The sequence below is a fragment of the Danio rerio genome, chromosome 6 (genome assembly GCF_049306965.1).
Source record: "Danio rerio strain Tuebingen ecotype United States chromosome 6, GRCz12tu, whole genome shotgun sequence".
Classification (NCBI taxonomy): domain Eukaryota; kingdom Metazoa; phylum Chordata; class Actinopteri; order Cypriniformes; family Danionidae; genus Danio; species Danio rerio.
In genome coordinates, this window is record NC_133181.1 from 46,209,319 (window position 1) to 46,228,097 (window position 18,779).

Here is an 18,779-nt window from a genome sequence, read left to right on the forward strand (position 1 = left end):
TTATGTAATATTGCATAATAACATAATATAGTATAATAAGGGAGAACATATTTAGCTGGCTTACTTTGGAAAATAATAATTGTAAAAACATGGGTTGGGGTTTTTTGTTTCTTATCGCATTACAGAATTATGAAAGACCAGGAGGGGTTTCTGTGTGGAGTTTGAATATCAATTGAAATTTGAATGTTTCGAGTGCTCTGACGTGCTCAGTCGCACGAAAATGTACAATTGTAAAAGGAGGCGTGGCACCCAACCCCACCCCTAACCCCAACCATCATTGGGGGATGAGCAAATCGTACTAAACTGTACGAATTAGATCGTAAGAATTCATACGAATTAGCCATTATTACTGAGAATTAGTGAGATTGCGTTGGATGATTTGAAGTACTTCATTTACCTTCGCTTGTAAGTCACTTCAGATAAAAGCATTAAATGTATAGATGTACATTTTTAGTAGTTTAAACAATATATTTTTTGGATTCAACATCAAACAAAAAGTGCTTCAGGGGTAGTTAATGAGGTGGTGCTCTTTGAATAAGTGATTCATAGAGACAAACAAACAGCAAAATCGTAAGTCCCAGGCACTTGAAAAAGGACTTAGAATTTCATTTTATATCAACATATTTTCTGGTTGGTCATGTAACATCCAGAGAATGAGTAGTCAGAAATCCATTCATTGATTATTTTTCCTTTGGCTTAGTCCCTTATTTATCAGGGGTCGCCATAGTGGAATGAACCGCCAACTATTCCAGCATATGTTTTACACAGCAGATGCCCATTCAGTCGCAACCCATTACTGGGAAACATCCATACACACTCATTCACACACATACAATTTAGCCAATTTAGTTAATTCAAATCACCAATAGCGAATGTCTTTGGACTGTGGGGGAAACCGGAGCATCAGAAGGAAGCCCACCCCAACATGGGGAAAACATGCAAACTCTGCACAGAAATGCTAACTAGCCGGGACTCTAACCAGCGACCTTCTTGCTGTGAGGCTACAGTGCTAACCACTGAGCCACCGTGCCACTCGGTCAGAAATTCTATTGCTATTTTAAAGATTTATTTCTTAGAGCGTTGCGACTTTTCAACAAGCAAACTGACAGAGAAGCTGAAACATATCCGTCATGGAGTTTGTGATACAGCAAATCTCCTCCAGATGATTCGCACATGTCTGGAAGAAACCAGCTCTTTTCCAGCAAAAACAAGCAAACAGACCAGCTGATCCCAACAAGCATCAACACTGTCTGAGGAAACAAACAACCTCTCTTTTCAGGCTGCCTACTGACACCACGTTTGTTGTGCTATATCTTCTAGACAACTCAAGCGTGAACGGCAAAAGTTTACGCTCAAGCGGCAAAAGTTCACGAGTGCATGAGGAAAGGCATGACATTTACACTGTGCAATGATCAACTAAAGCACGATGCGTCTTGTACGGGCATCCCGCCAGCGGGTGAAAATCATGTCAAAATAACACTGTCAACCCAGCTGCACGTCAAGTAATCCTCCATAGGTGGCAGATCCTTACCCATCATCCCTTGCAGCAACCACACCTGCTTTCCAAAATAATCGCCACTCTTTTTTACTCTCCCCCATTCAGTGGAGAGGGTGGACTATCAAGGAAGGTCCGCGAGTGTTGTTCCTAATTACCTATTTCTCCACTCCTGATCCTGTGGCGGGCATAATTAGTTACCTGGGGCTGCAATCCAATTTGAAGTGATGACAAGAAAGCGATCCATGAAAAAGTAATAAGTTAAATCCAATTTCAGACTGCCTCTAATTAAATGCACATGGAACTAATGACTCAAGCCCTACCATTTCAGTGATAACCGTAATTAGCAAGGAGGGAGTTGCACTCTCTCGATCTTCCTCTCTCTCTCTCTTTTTCTTGTTGACTCTCTCTCTCTTTCGCTGCTGTAGGTGCATTGTGGTAAAGTGGCATGGACTCTTTTAATTACACGTGTCATTTTGTCTGTGATTTACTTGCGTTTTTTGACCAGCCGAGTGTGTTTAGCCTCTGCTCCGGTCTGTCAGTACACCAGATGTTTATGGTGCTCTGTGTTGTGTATTGTTATTAATAAAGATTTTCTCTTGGTATGACTAATGAAGAAATATCAGGCATATTGTCCGTTAATTGTCCAGCATCCTCCACGCCCATCGATTAGTAAAGTTTCTCATGAACGCTCTCTGCCGTACCCTGTGTTCCTTTATAAGCCCAACAATTAAACAATTAGGTTTCTCACTATTGACCAAAGTAAAAACAAAAACGTGCAAACACTTAAATCTTCAAAGTCTTTTAGGGTGGACGGTGATTGAAATGCTGGACCGGTGATAAAGCGCAGTCGCAAATCAAAGTAAAATGCTGTAGAGTAAGGAAAGGAAACTGACGCAGGCTTTGGCGCCTTCATACGGTAATAACACCAAATAGAGATCAGCATCTAATGATGGATAGATCACACAAGATGGCAAGAGCTATTGGGGCTGTTATAATATAATGAGCTAAAGAGTTATTGGATGGAACGAAAGGAGAGAGAAAAATACAGGCAGTTGGCAAGTTGGCATACATACACATACACAATAATACGACATTTCTGCAGAAACCTAAGCATCTATGCATAATAATACATCAATGAATACTAATACATCAATGAATACACTAGGTACTACACTCGCTGGCCACTTTATTAGGTACACCTTGTTAGTACCGGGTTGGACGCCCTTTTGCCTTCAGAACTGCCTTAATCCTGCATACAAGGTACTGGAAATATGCCTCATAGGTTATTACAGAGGCACATCCATGATTCGAATCTTCTGTTCCACCACATCCCAAATGTGCTATATTGTATTGAGATCTGGTGAATGTGGAGGCCATTTGAGTACAGTGAACTCATTGTTATGTTCAAGAAACCAGTCTGAGATGATCTGTGCTTTATGACATGACCTGTTATACTGCTGAAAGTAGCCATCAGAAGATGAATACACTGTGGTCATTAAACAATGGACATGGTCAACAACAATAATCAGGTAGACTGTGGCATTAACACGATGCTCAATTGGTACTAATGGACCCAAAGTGTGCCAGGAAAAATATCCCCCACACCATTACAGCACCAGCTTGAACCTTTGATACAAGGCAGGATGGATAAATGTTTTCATGTTGTTGACGCCAAACTCTGACTCAACCATCTGAATGTCGCAGCAGAAATCAAGACTTACTGTATCAGACCAGGCAACGTTTTTCCAATCTTTTATTTTCCAATTTTGGTGAGCCTGTGCGAATTATAGCCTCAGTTTCCTGGAATTAGCTAACAGGAGTGGCACCCGGTGTGGTCTTTAGCTGCTGTAGCCCATCCACCTCGAGATTTCACATGTTGGGCTTTCAGAGAAGATCTTCTGCATACCTCGGTTGTAACGAGTGATTATTTGAGTTACTTTTGCCTTTCTATCAGCTTGAACCAGTTTGGCCATTCTCCTTTGACCTCTAGCATTAACAAGGCATTTGCGCCCACAGAAGTTTGCGCTCACTGGAAATATTCTCTTTTTCAGACCATTCTTTGTAAACGCTAGAGATAGTTTGGCATGAAAATTCCAGAAGATCAGCAGTTTCTGAAATACAGACCAGCCTGTCTGGCACCAACAACCATGCAATGTTCAAAGTTACTTAAAGCACCTTTCTACCCCTTTATGATGGCCGGTTTGAACTAAAGCATATCATCTTGGCCATGTCTACATGCCTAAATGCATTGAGTTGCTGTCATGTAAAAGGCTGATTAAAAATGTGCATTAACGAGTCGTTAACGAGCAGCGGGGGCTAATAAGTACTGTATATAAAAATGCATTTTTTTTTAAATGTAACAGCAAAAGTACATTTCATGCATATTGGACGCAAAAAAAAAAACTTTCAAAAATCTGTTTAAAAATATGTTTCATTTATTCATTTTCTTGTCAGCTTAGTCCCTTTATCAATCTGAGGTCACCACAGCGGAATGAACCGCCAACATATCCAGCACGTTTTTACGCAGCGGATGCCCTCAAAATGTGTTTCAAAAACATTTAAATAAAAATGATTTTAAATAAATAATTAAAACGGGTGCAATAATTTTATATTGTCATTTAGTGAAGTAATGCATGTATGTAAAAAAACACTTATTCTCATTCATTAAAATACATTGAAGAATACATTTTAAAATTGTGTTCAATTATTGAAAAACAAGTGGGTTGAGGTGAAGCATAAAAAATTACACTGTGATCCATAAAGTCTTTTAATATGTCAACAAATGATTGTTGATTAATTACTTGTTAGTAGATGCTTTCTGCAAATCATGAACAAACATTTTTTTTAATAAATTAAAAAATAATAAAAAAAAATTAAACAGGTAAAAATGGAGTCTATAAAAAACTTTCTACAAAGCAAAACAACTTTTCTAAACTTAAAAAACGGATGCTAAATATCCCAATTATGAATTATGATGCTAAATATCTCGATTAAAGATGTAATGTGACCAATGACCATGCATAATGTTATAATAAATAATTGAAATATTCTTGCATACTGATTTAAAAATCTAAAAACAAATGGTGTACAGTATACAGTAGATACTAGAATGCACTATAGGGTTCCAGTCACAGATGAGAGAATGAGGGTGAAAGGCAAAAACACACATGCTTTCTTTTCAGTGGTGTGAGTGACAGGTTGGCCATGCTCTCTGTATACATTAATAAATTTGAATGTTAATTTAGTCTTTGTGTGCTGAAGCTGCTTCTGCTTTACAGTCTGGCTAGAGGAATCCACCATCCGTTGACCCCTCAACATGAAGAGTAGAGCTGTTTAGCTTAATTGTTACGACTTTTTCCTCAATGCAGACAAATTCACACAGAGCGTAAAGGTCACACATGCTGTATTTCTTCCTTTAAGGCATCTTATGGGTGATCTCCACCAAATAATTATATTAGACTATATTGTATGATACTGACATCTGTCACGGAGGAGGAAAATGCTTTTTATATTTATACAAACTGTGCTTGTCAGGTGGAACATTATTATTATTATTATTATTATTATTAAATAATAAAAAAATACAAAAAACTAAGAAACTGCAATTACATTATATGGTAATTTGATATAATTTACATGTACTGTATGTATTGGTATATGGCATAGAATTCTTGTTATGTATATTTAAATAGATTAGTATTATCGTTATTATTGTTATTATTATTATTATTAATAATAATACTTATAAACATATGCTTATAATTATAATAATCATTATAATAAGGAGAGGAATAAAAAAAATAATAATAGTAATAATAATAATAAAAAATAAATAATAAATGTAGCTGCAAGCAGAAATTATCGGCGCCAAGCCCTAAATCAATTTTCACAGGCTCTACGTTAAATTTGTTTGCAAGTTATTTGAAAACTGATTGTCTAATTAACTTGAATCCAATAACTTTTGGTCAGCATGGTCTGTAGATCTTGTGATTCAATTTTAGTGACAATCAGAAAAAAACGACCTACGATGAGTTTGTTGAAACAGGTTTTACGAAAAATTCTAAATAGCAAAAAATGACGGAAAATAAAGTAATGAGGTACATTTGAATCGGCAGGAAAAAGGAATTTAATAGTAGCCCATTCGGTTCAGAAGTTATTGTGATAAACACAAGTGGAAGAAGAAGAAGAAGAAGAAGAAGAAGAAGAAGAAGAAGAAGAAGAAGAAGAAGAAGAAGAAAAAGAAGAAGAAAAAGAAGAAGAAGAAGAAGAAGAAGAAGAGACCGGAGGAACAATAATAAGAACTGAAACAGACACAATAGGTGCCTACACATCTTCAGTGCTTGGCCCCTAATAATAATAATAATAATGTTTTTATTAGTAGTGTTTAATAATATTTATGGCTGCCTTAATGTTCTCATTTATTAACAATAAACCTTTAAGCTTTAATTTTTTTGTGGTGGACAAAATGCAAATTCTTGACTATGAAGCATTCTCATGAGTTTTAATGTATAGATGCACAGATCCCAAATACACATGTACATTTGAATCTTAGGACCATTTGATATCAGGGCGACTACTTTGATGCAAGTCAGGATAAAAATCCCAAGTCCACATGCTCAGAAAGTGAACTCAAAAAGCCATTCAACTTAAATTATAAAATAAATCAATTTAATAAACAAGACAGACCAAAAATGGAATTAAAAAATCCCATATATTCATTAAACAACCAGTCTTGCTCAAAGCAGGGATGTGCGTTAATTAACAAATATGCCCCGTCGTCTCCTGCGATTCCACCACGAAACAAACAACATCCACCTTGCTCAAACAGAGATAAGGATCTGAGAGAGAATGATCTCAAATAAACGTAAATATTGCATCAGACATGGCGAGCCGCTCTCTTTTAAAGGGGCGCGGATGGGGAAATGAAAAGGGCCGGATTTGCTTTGCATCACAAAAGGATAGGCAAATAGAAAGGCCGGAGGCTGAGGACTGCTCCAGGACGCCCCCTATAACTGCTGATGACAGAATTAAGAGTAAAAGCACACAGAGAGAGAGAAAAAAAACAGGCCAGACTTACTGTACCTACATTCAATACGCCAATGTTGTTTGCTCTTCACACTTGCGCACATATTAGACATCCGTTTGTTTGTAATGTGCTAAAACTGACAGGATTTCATTGTGCGTGATTTGTTAGATTGCTGCGAATGATGAAAGAACGCTGCGCTAATGTGCTGCCAACTCTTCAGCTCTGCCTGCTTTAATTTCCTGTTTGTCAGGCTTTGACAGGTACATGTTGTACCACCAACCATCCATATAAATGTAAACAAATAAAGGCTGATCACCCACACAAACAAACAAATTTTACGCACACACAAATATATTTATGTCAGCAGCATCAGTATTGTTCTATAGGACAGAAAAAAAACAAGTTAGATGCCTTTAATAACTGGAAATGGAGATATTTGCTTGAGCTCAAAAATGCATAATATTGTAAACAATCCATCTGTGCATGTGTGTGTGTAATTTAATGTTTTGTTTTTTTTTTGTTTTGTTTTTTACAGTATTTTAAATGCCATTATGGGACTTTTCTCCACTCTAGAGAAGTGTCTGGCTTACAAACAAAGTTTAAAATGACATTGGAATCAATGTTTTTATCAATTTGGACTGCTTTTGTATAACATTGACTGATCATAGACCTCAGGGTTTTGATCTGAACTTAACTTCCTTTTAAACAAACATTATTTGTGACAAATTTGTCATCATTACAGTAAATTAAATATGGAAATTAAAAATATTCATCATAATAGTGTGGTTTTGATGTTTATTTAGTAAAAACAAATGGCAAAGAGTGGCATTTAATGTGCTCACGGTCAAAAATAACCTACAAAAATAAACACAATTATATATTATTCTACAGCATAATTGTTAATTACTGTTAGAGCTGCACAATTAATTGAAAAAAGATTGCGATCTCGATTCGACCCCCTAGACCATGGGTGTCCAAACTACGGCCCGCAATCAGTTTTGTGGCAGCCCGCGAGGCATTTTAAAATATCAATAGAATCTGGCCCGCTATACAAAAATTAACGTAATTCAATAAATAACCACCGGGTGTCGTTATCACATGCATTCAATTAAGCAGCAGTTCTTGTTATGATCGATCGATCGATCGATCGATCGATCGATCGATCGATCGATCTATCTATCTATCTATCTATCTATCTATCTATCTATCTATCTATCTATCTATCTATCTATCTATCTATCTATCCATCCATCCATCCATCCATCCATCCATCCATCCATCCATCCATCCATCCATCCATCCATCCATCCATCCATCGATCGATCGATCTATCTATCTATCTATCTATCTATCTATCTATCTATCTATCTATCTATCTATCTATCTATCTATCTATCTATCTATCTACACACAGTTAAAGTCAGAATTATTAGCCCCTCTTTGATTTATTTCTTCTTTTTTAAATATTTCCCAAATTATGTTTAACAGAGCAAGGACATTTTCACAGTATGTCTGATAATATTTTTTATAAATAGAGATAAAATAAAAGCAGTTTTTAATTCTTTATGAACCATTTTAAGGTCAAAATTATTAGCCCCTTAAGTCTTCAGAACAAACCATTGTTATAAAATAACTTGCCTAATTACCTTAACTTGACTAGTTAACCTAATTAACCTAGTTAAGCCTTTAAATGTCACTTTAAGCTGTATAGACTGCATATTATATAAAACTAATATGTTTAAAAATGTGTGGGAAAAAAATCTCTCCGTTAAACAGAAACTGGGGTAAAAATAAACAGGGGGGCTAATATTTTAGGGGGGCTAACAATTCTGACTATATATATAAATATCTATCTATCTATGTATCCATATATATATATATATATATATATATATATATATATATATATATATATATGTGTGTGTCTGTGTGATGTATGTCAAATTTGGCCTGGGACAATGTTTTTTTTTGCATCTGGCCCTCGGCCCAAAAAGTTTGGACACCCCTGCCCTAGACGATCTTAACCCAGCATTTCCACGATTCTGCCAATCATATTTTCAAGTTCAGGAGAGAAGCAAAGGCAGCCGCACAAGTCTTCAAGTTGTTTTACATACGCTGTTTAGCAATGTGGACACCAATGGTGTTGAAAGAGTCACATACTGTATTCATAAGGTATAATTCACCCAAAAATTTAATTTCTGTCTTCATGTAATGATGTAAATCACACGTGACATGAGCTGACCGTGACCTGTAACCACAGAAAGGGCAGGCGCGCACAGATGAATGAAGTCTACTTCAGTGAAGTCACCTGCATAGGCTGTAAATAACAGGTAATAGAGTTGTAAATAATATTCATAGTTTGTTGCACAGGGCGATCATTTGGGAGCTACACGGGAAGTATGCACCGCACTTACCAGTGAAAATAAAACCGAAAGGGCGCACATCATTTAAATAAACATATCACATTATAGAGTTATAATTACGATATGCATTTGATGTGTTTGTTTTTTTTTTCTTAGTGAACACAGAGTGTTGACTTTGAGAATAAATGTTTAACAGTGTCAGTATAACTACTCCAGCCTATAATGTTAAATATAATGCAAAAGGGAATTTGATAATGACAAAATGTCTGATTTTACCAGTAGAAAAAAAAAATTGGTTCAAATAATGTCGTCAATGACAGATTGTAGGCATATGTCTCAAACATAATAATTCAACATCAGACTTAAAAATAGTTCTGAGGTCATCACTTTACTGTGCATTAATGACCAGGACCAATTTAATGTCTGTTCAAGTCCACCATTCTAAGTCTATACAAAATAAATATTAAATTATTTTTAAAATAAATAATTAAATATTGTTATAGTTTTTTTGTCATATATTTGAGAAATAATAACAATAGCTGACTCATATTAACCTTTATTTTACATCTACAGAATCGTGAGAAAATCATCTTTATTTTAACCAAAAAAATATAGTGATTCTCATTTTAGCCAGAATCGTGAAGTTTTAATTACAGTATATAATATGTAACTTAACTTAAAATGATAGTTAAAAAAACTGTAAGTTAAATTAAATTTAACTATAGTGAAAGAAAAATGTCTGAAGTTATCCATTAAAATGAAGTATAACCATCAGTGTTGATTTCCTTTCCATCCGAGGACCATTAGTAATGCTCTACAAAACCTACAGTTCTGCAAAACTTCTAGAGGTCAAAATTCTTTAACTGAAACAGTCAACACTTCTTCTCATATTTCAGCTTCCACATCAAAGTTGCTGCGTATGAAGGTCAAGGTGCTCCAGGATTGGCCAGCCAAGTCACCAGATATGAACATTATTGATGATGTTTAGGGTAAGATGGAGGAGGAGGCATTGAAGATGAATCCAAAGAATCTCAATGAACTCTGGGAGTCCTGCAAGAACACTTTCTTTGCCATTACAGATGACTTTATTAATAAGTTATTTGAGTCATTGCAGAGATGAATGAATGCAGTCCTCCAAACTCACGGGAGTCATACAAAATTCATTTTAATTCTTAAATCCATTCTTTTTCCACTGCATCATGACTTTGTATTCTATACTGTACATTATTTCTGTTAAGTGACAAAACTTTTTATCTAAGCAAAGTCAGACCTTACTGTCCTAATTAAATAATTAAAAATCAAGACATATTCATATTTTATTTTGGTAAAATAAGAGTAATGTAGAGGCATTTGCCTTTCATATAAGCCACTTCTGATACCAAATGATCTACTAAAAGTTACTTATTTTTTGTTCCTAAAACTTGAATAGGCAACAAGATGCTGGTCAGTGTATATCTTTTTAACACTTTCAGCTAGTTTTAGTAATTTGTAGTATTTTAGGACCTCTCAAAGGACATTTACATTCTGAACTGCTACAGTACAATCCAGAGCTCATCTGGATCATAACTGGTACACTGCCCACCCACAGTTTTTAGTGATTTATCTCCCTCCATATTCTCCATTCCTCAGACCTATTCAGGAATTGTTTTTCTGCCTGGAGATATAAAGTGTATGACTGAAATACACACAACAAAAAAACAATTGCCAACCCTTTGCCTGCAGTTTGTACCCACATTCATTATCTTTTCATGAAACAATTCAGTTTACTTAACCCGCATCTGAGACAGGCAAAAAAAAAAAAAAAAAAAAGCATGCCTTATAGCACCTTTTACGGATGTGTCATCTGAAACGAGCAACAAAACATACCCGGAGCAACATATTTCAGGTTTTACAAACATCGACAAAATGCCATATTTTCCAGCTCCTACCTTTCATGGCAATTTGATTTTCTGTGCTCAGTTTATCCACAACACCAACGATGGAACTCCAACATGTCTAATCTAAATCTCCAAAACCTTTAACCATTTGAGCAACAGTATATTGATGTGTTTACAAGTCAGCATTGAAGAAGAAATATCAGAGATGGTTTATTTTTGAATATCCTGAATTAATTAATTTAAACCATTCAAAGAAGAACATTTGGACATATTCTGGGTTTTACAGTACATGCAGACTTACCTGTGTTGCAGGCTGTTTGTCATTGTTTTTGGGGGACTTGTGGACACTGCTCTGCTGTTGTTGCTGGAGAAGGATCTGCCGTGCAACTTGTAAGGCCTGAGTGAGAAAAGAAAAAAAAAATGGTGTAAGAAAAGAAAAGTTAAAACTACAGTTTTGATGATGATTTGTTTTGTGTCCGGGGACTGAGTCTCCCTTGAGGACAGCCCCACTGCTTTCTGATGTCAAAGATATTTTTTAAATGATGCGATGATGGTGCAGGGCAAGATACTTTTTAACATGTTTAAAAAGTTCAAATAAATTGGAATGCTTCATTTGGCCACATATGCAATGACTATGCACCAAAACAAACAGTGAAATAAGCTGATAGGAACTGTTATCAAAGCATTTTCTAGGAATTGCTTACAGCTCCAGCGAACAGAGAGTACACAAGTGGTTGCATAATCTTTCTGACTATGTTCAGAATACAGTATTAGCACATTACTGTATACTTACTGTAACAGTGTTTGCTAAAAATAATATGATTAAAATAAAATTGTGCATTATACATATGTTTTCTCATGATATCATGTTTTGTTTGGCATATGGGGAGAATGGTTAGACGGGTTTGACCTTATAGAAAGGCAACATTAACTATAAACACTAGTTTCAACCGAGTTATGCAGAAAAGCATCTTTTAAAGCACAATACGTCGAACCTCGAGACAGAAGGGCTAAAGCAGCAGAAGACCACACCGGGTGCCACTCCTATCAGCTAAGAACAGGAAACTGAGGCTACAATTCGCACAGGCTCACCAAAATTAGACAATGGAAGATTGGAAAAACATTGCCTGGTCTGATGAGTGTCAATTTCTGCTGCGACATTCGGATGGAAGGGTCAGAATTTGGCATCAACAACACGATGCAAGAATTCATCCTGCCTTGTATCAATGGTTCAGGCTGGTGGTGTAATGGTGTGGGGGGTATTTTCTTGGCACACCTTGGGCCAATTAGTACCAATTGAGCATTGTGTCAACACCACAGCCTACATGAGTATTGTTGCTCACCAGGTATCTATCCCTTTATGACCAGGGTACCCATCTTCTGATGGCTACATTGAGCAGGATAAAGTACCATTTCATAAAGCGCTAATCATCATCTCAGACTAATTTCTTGAACATGACAATGAGCTCATTGTACTAAAATGGCCTCCAGTCACCAAAACTCAATCCAATTGAGCTCCTTTGGGATGTGGTAGAACGGGAAATTCTGACAAATCTGCAGCAACTGCGTGAAGCTATCATGTCAATATGGACTGAAATCTCTAAGTATTATTTACAGTACCTTGTTGAATCTATGCAGGATTAAGGCAGTTCTGAAGGCAAAAGGGGCTTCAACCCTGTACTAGCAAGGTGTACTTAATAAAGGCCGGTGAGTGTAGTACCTAGTGTAATCATTGGTGTATATAAATATTGGGCAGTTGTGAAGGCAAAAGAGGTTTAATCCAGTACTAGAAAGATGTACCCAATGAAGTGGCTGGTAACTGTATATATGCATATTTCTGTTTAAATAACGTTTATTTGATTGACATGGGTTCTGGTCACCACAGAGGTAATAAATAATCACAAAAAGCGCATTGTTTTTTAGAATACTTTGTTGTATAATGTAACAACTGCAGTAGTTGTTTTATCTATAGTATAGTTTTATACTTTATACCACAGAGAGGGTAATATAGTTGTACACAATGTGACAATGTGGAAAGTAACCCCTCTCTCTCTCTCTCTCTCTCTCTCTCTCTCTCTCTCTCTAAGTTTATCTGTTTGTCTGTCTCCCCCTCCCTCCCCTGTTCATAAAGCAAATAAAAAGTTTATTAGCCTTCAAAATATCTGTCAAAGGACACGGCCCTCTGAGTGGAAAACAAAATACAGAGCAGTCACATGTTTACTGGCTGGACTACTCCCTTCCCCCCCACCATAAATAATCAGACATGCCATCCAGAGCAAACAAAAGCAACAGCGGTGCTGGGGAAAAAAAAAAGTTCTCCAGTTGAGCAAAAAAAAAAGAAAAAAAAAAGGCACCAATACCAAGAAAAGCAAGCAGTGTGTTCCCATAGAACAGCAGGGGCAGACTCACACCTACACCAGAGAACCATCTGAGTAAATAACCCGCTTCATTCTTTCCACCCTCATCACACCAAAAAAACTCCCACAATTCAACAAACAGTCGCAGGAACATCTACAACCCTTGGGCTTCTCGATGGGTGGAGTTCAGACTCTATTATCTGATATTAGCGGCTTGTTATTAGCAATCTGAAAAATATAAGGTTTCGAGAAAGCATGTAAAACACGTGGGTTTGCACTGAATGTGACTTGTACATCATTTCATATAAAAAGAGAGGAAAAGGGGGTGGTTTTGAGAGAAAGGATGGGCCTGTATTAGAGAGTCACTGTCTGATGCTGCTCTCTAAGAGCTCAGTAAAGAAGCAGCGTGATGAAAACTGGAGCGCTGGGTTGGAGAAACCAGCTGTGTGTGCGTGTGTGTGTGTGTGTGTGTGTGTGAGAGTGTGTGTGTTTATGTGTGTGCGTGTGTGTGTGTGTGACCTTCTCATGCACTGGAGTTGTGGGATGACATCATGAGGCAGGAATATAATAACAGGCTACAGAGGGGCCACTTCAGTGCTGACTGACACTGACCGTCATCATCATGGATCAACACATTACGATGCATTATATTAAACATTTAAAATCATATATTAAGATACAATCACCACACTTAAGAATAAAAGGGTTATAAAATATATAATATATATAATATTTTTCTTTGAATCTTTGAGATGTTGCAAAATTCAGTGTTGTTAATCAGTATTTGTTTAAATTTCCTAGCAAAAGAGGGCCTTAAGATTCAAAGAGACAGTTCACCCAAAATTAAAGTTCGTTTACTCACTCAGGGTCAAAACGATTCTGAGTATAACATTTAAAAGATTTTTAGCTGAAACTGTGGTTCTTTGTGGTTTATAAAACCCAGGCAAATGACACTTTGAGAGGAGAAAAAAATATTCTTGAAGCATTAGGCTAATCGCTCATGTTATAAGAGATGCTAAAAGTGCTATAACCATAAAATCTATTTATGAAATTATTAATAATGACTAGATGACAAAGATGAATAGATGACTCCTCAAATGAGCATTTCACATTAGCATTTACGCCATTAAATGATAGCGAATCAAATGGTAGCGTAAAATTACTACATCCATTAACATAAGGTCTCTTAAGTAAAAAACATAAATACATATATTCAAGCAACCTGAGGATACTTAGAAGTAGACTTCACACAGTATTCTGCCATCTTAAGATTTCATTCGGAAGGAAGAAAACTTATTCATTGTAGTTTGCTAATTAGAGAGTTAACAGGGGATGCTGAACCTTATGTCATCGAACCTCCTGTAAAATGCATGACAATAGAATCATATTGGTGTGATGGTATTGCAAAGTGTTCTGAATGAACAAATTTTGTCAAGTGAAGTGAACTTCCGCATATTCAGTAATCATGGAATTGGGAGCATTGAACACTGTGGGGACCCTGTCAATTGAAACACAGCCATCTTTGCATTGCAAAAAAGCAAAGACAGTTCAAATTGTGTACAACACAGTGGTACAGTAAAATTAATTGAGGATCCAATCAAAAATCAATATTTAATTACTTTTCAATTGTTAAATATTTGTCAAATCTACAGATAAAAGACTGACCAACAGCATTGACTTATGAATGGATACAATGTGACCATGTAACTGGACCATGTAACTGTCAATTAATTGTAGGAACAGCGATAAAGCAACGAATAAAATACCAATGACTCCTCTGCCCTCAAAGTTCTTTGTGATTTAAATTCCAGTAAAATAAAACAACAACAACAAAAAACTGTTCATCACATAAATACATGTATGACATTTACAAGTTGACCTGACTGTTAATAATGGTGGAAGCATATTTGAAAGGGACAGTCCCTAAACCAGTATCTCCGAGCTCCTCTCCTCCCACACTAACCGGCCCTAACACGGCAAAAAAATAAATAAATAGCCTATTTATAGGAACCTAATTAAATATGCATGAGAATATAACACTAAAGTCTTCCAGTGCCATAACTGAACCGAAACTCTTCATTTTGAGTGACTGGCAGAAATGTGAGGAAACTCATTCAGTGCATGAACTTAAAAGAAGACCTTAGCTACATGTTTATACTTTCCCCACTGAACTGTCTAAAAGCAATAGGTCGGCAAAATACATATTATTATAATAAACTTAATTATTTCTTATTCATAATCACTGCATTCATATTTAAATACAGAAGATACATAAAATGTGAATGTACAACAAATTATATTAAACTGTTTCAGTTTGGGAAGGTCATTTTTGAGAAAGGGAGGGAGAGAAGGACATCAATGTAGCCTCAGAAAGCTTTTTGCAGAAATCTCATTTTGTATGCTATCTTTATCAAATTTGAAATATAAACTCATAATAAATCATACTAATAATAATGAATAAATGAATAGGGCGATGCGGTAGTGCAGTAGGAAATGCTGTTGCCTCACAGCAGGAAGGTTGCTGGTTCGAGCCTCGGCTGGGTCAGTTGGCGTTTCTGTGAGGAGTTTGCATGGTCTTCTCCGCGTTCGTGTAGGTTTCCTCTGGGTGCTCCAGTTTTCCCCCACAGTCCAAAGACATGCAGTACAGGTGAATTGGGTAGGCTAAATTGTACATAATGTATGGGTCTAAAGGAGTGAGTATGGATGTTTCCCAGAAATGGGTTGCAGCTGGAAGGGCATCTGCTGCATAAAACATATGCTGGATAAGTTAACGGTTCAGTCCGCTGTGGCAACCCCAGATTAATAAAGGGACTATGCCAAAAAGAAAATAAATGAATGAATAAATTAAATAAATAAATAAATAATAATAATAATAGTTCTTTTGTAATGCACTTTTTTCGTGCTACAGAACAATAGAACAACAATAAAAAACTAAGTACCAACATGCACAAATAGGTAAAATGTAAGATATCTTCATTGATTAAAGGCAATAAAAAAATATGAGTCTTTAGCAATTTCTTAAAACAGTCTGATGGTTGTAGGTAAAGCATTTCAAAATTTAGGCACACGATAGGAGGATTCCCTACCTCCCATATTGATGGAGACCCGATGCAAAACGTAAACACAGGGAAGCAGGAGCAGAACCATGAACTGCTTTATATGTTATAAAGTATCAGGGTTTTCAAATCAATGCGTCACTGGTAGCCAGTGTAGCTGTTGAAGTACGGGGTAATGTGACAGCATAACAATGTGTGTGTCAGCACATGTGCAGCTGAGTTTTGAATGTGCTGTAATGTTCTAAAAGAGCTAGCTGGTAGACCCCTAAAAAGTGAGTTACAGAAATCTAATTGATGTGAGAAAGGCATGGACAAGCCTCTCAGCATCAGGAGACAATAGAAAGGGTCAAATGTATGCAATGTTTCATAGGTGAAAGAAGGCTGTTTTTGTTAAATGTTTAAAATAGGATTTTGAGTTGAGTATCAAGAAGTACGCTAAAAGTGTGCACCTGTGGAAAAGGTGACAATAGAGAGGCATCAAATGATAGTGTAAAATTACTACATCCATTAACATTAGAAGGGGTGCCAATCAACAGAATCTCAGCTTTGCAACTGTTAAATTTGAGATTATTTTGTTGCATCCCAGCATTAATTTCTACCAAACACGCATTAAGTTTTAACATTGAAGCGGTTAAATTAGAAGTGGTACTAATATAGATCTATGTGTTGACAGTGTAGCAGTGATAACCAAATTTTTGCAAGATTTGTTAAATGCTAAATAAGAGTGGACCAAATACTGACCTTGGGGAACATTGTGGCACAGAAGGACCGTCCAAGTGTCATGAGACACTTGGCTTCCAGCATATTTGTTTCTAGGTTATTAAATGACTGATTTCATGTGTTTTTATTTGTAAAAAAAATTACATTTTAATTACACTTAATAAAGTATAATTTTTCCTATTGTTAAGCATGAAACTTTCTAGTTGAACCATACAGCTCAAAATGTCTTCTTTCCAATAATACCTCATTTGTGTTTGTACCTCACTGGGGTCAAGAACTGTTACAATTTAAAGTTAGGTAGGTGCAAATTCCCTAAAGTGAGTGCTGGCTAACAGACTAATAATATTTGATGAAATATGAATGTTAAATAATATATAGTATGTTCCTGTAGCTCAATAATGAACACATTACGATAAAAAAAGAAAGTCTACTCATTTAGTGCATACTTGTAAGATGATTGAACACTTGATTAGATGTTTATTAAAAGTCAACGCAAGCAAGTGGAAACAAGATTTGAATCGTATCTTTTCTCTATTTGAATCAGTTCTAAAAAATCTTATGCCAAGAAACCATCTGTATATTTTACTAATTCATGCGTTTCCTCTCAGGTGCTCTTCTCAGCATTTTGCAGACTGCATGTGACAGAAGATAAGTGTTGAAATGAGTCAAAGTGCTTTTTAAAGTGTAATACTTTGCTCACTCTTTCACTCTCAGGTCTGTTTTTTTTTTTTTTTTTGTCATCCTGAACAGTAAAACCCAATGACAATGATGACCATATCGAAGATTTGTTTACCCAGAAACTTTTACAACACACTCACACTTGATGTGCATGGCTTGCACTGCTGGAACAAGGATATTTGAGTCAACAGGATGTGATATTGAGACACAAGATGAGGACACGAAGTACACCGTGCCGCTTTCAGTTGTTAATTGCGTCAGAAAGGCTGTCAACAAACAAACCCGACGATCAATCAGCAGATATGAAGGTCTGAACAAAAAACCAACAACATTAAGCTCCACCAACCGCAAGACTGCTTCCTTTCAGCAGAACATCTTCCAGACTTCACCGGTGCGTCTTAATAATAACAAATTTCTCATTGTTAATGCAGCTAGCTAAAAGATACATCTTCATCGAGAACGTCGGGAGAGAAAAAAAGGCAATTAACACAAAAGAGCAACGCTGGGATGATTCAAAGACTTTGTCAGGATCAAAACTAATGAGAAGAGAGAGGATGAACTTGGCACCGTTTCCGAGGTGAGCGCGGGCCCCGGGCGAAGGAATTATTTGTTGTTTAACAAGCTAGCTGACTGGTGGAGGGTTAGCGTGGCGCTAAAGCGACCCATTGTGAGCTGTCACTGTGATGTTTACAAAGCGGTCGTCCTCGTGAACGCACATGCACAAACAGCCCCCTCGCGCTCCCCCTTTTCCATCTCTTTGCCTGGATTTCATCTTCTTTTGATCTGGCATTCAAAGGTAGCGGGGGTTTGATAGACGCGCTAGGCTAAAAGCAGCTCCAGACATGAGCGCGATAAACTGCCACACGATGACAGGCCCAGGCATCTGAAGGCGCGTTTAAAGTGAGGAGAACAACGTGCTGTCTGGGTGCTACAATAGCGAATCAAGAGACGTATTAGGTGGAACTGATCGGATACAAAAACAGTTCAAAGACGGATAATGCTAACAGATGACTGAGCTGCTGGAGGAGCACGAACGTGCCTCGCTATGGGCAACGCTTGATGCTAATCAGCCAAAATACATATTGATGACGGCAGATAGGATGGGGGAAAGCAAACACGTTCATTAAAATCACTTAATGCAAAAGAAAAGGTCAGCGGTGGCTGTCTAGTCCTTTTAATTCTTACGCCGTTGAAAGTGACTCAT

At 36.7% G+C, this 18,779-nt stretch overlaps 1 protein-coding gene across 47 annotated transcripts in view; it reads right to left on the bottom strand.

Moving 5' to 3' along the window:
- The window catches only part of foxp1b (forkhead box P1b), a 291,166-nt gene that overhangs the window by 90,341 nt on the left and 182,046 nt on the right, over positions 1–18,779 (bottom strand). For all 47 annotated transcript variants that reach the window (XR_012407405.1, XR_012407404.1, XM_073953183.1 and 44 more), the window contains 1 exon segment: positions 11,066–11,161. Coding sequence is in view for 45 of the 47 variants with exons in the window: in XM_073953183.1 (XP_073809284.1) it covers positions 11,066–11,161 (96 nt within the window). In the remaining 2 variants the exon portion in view is untranslated.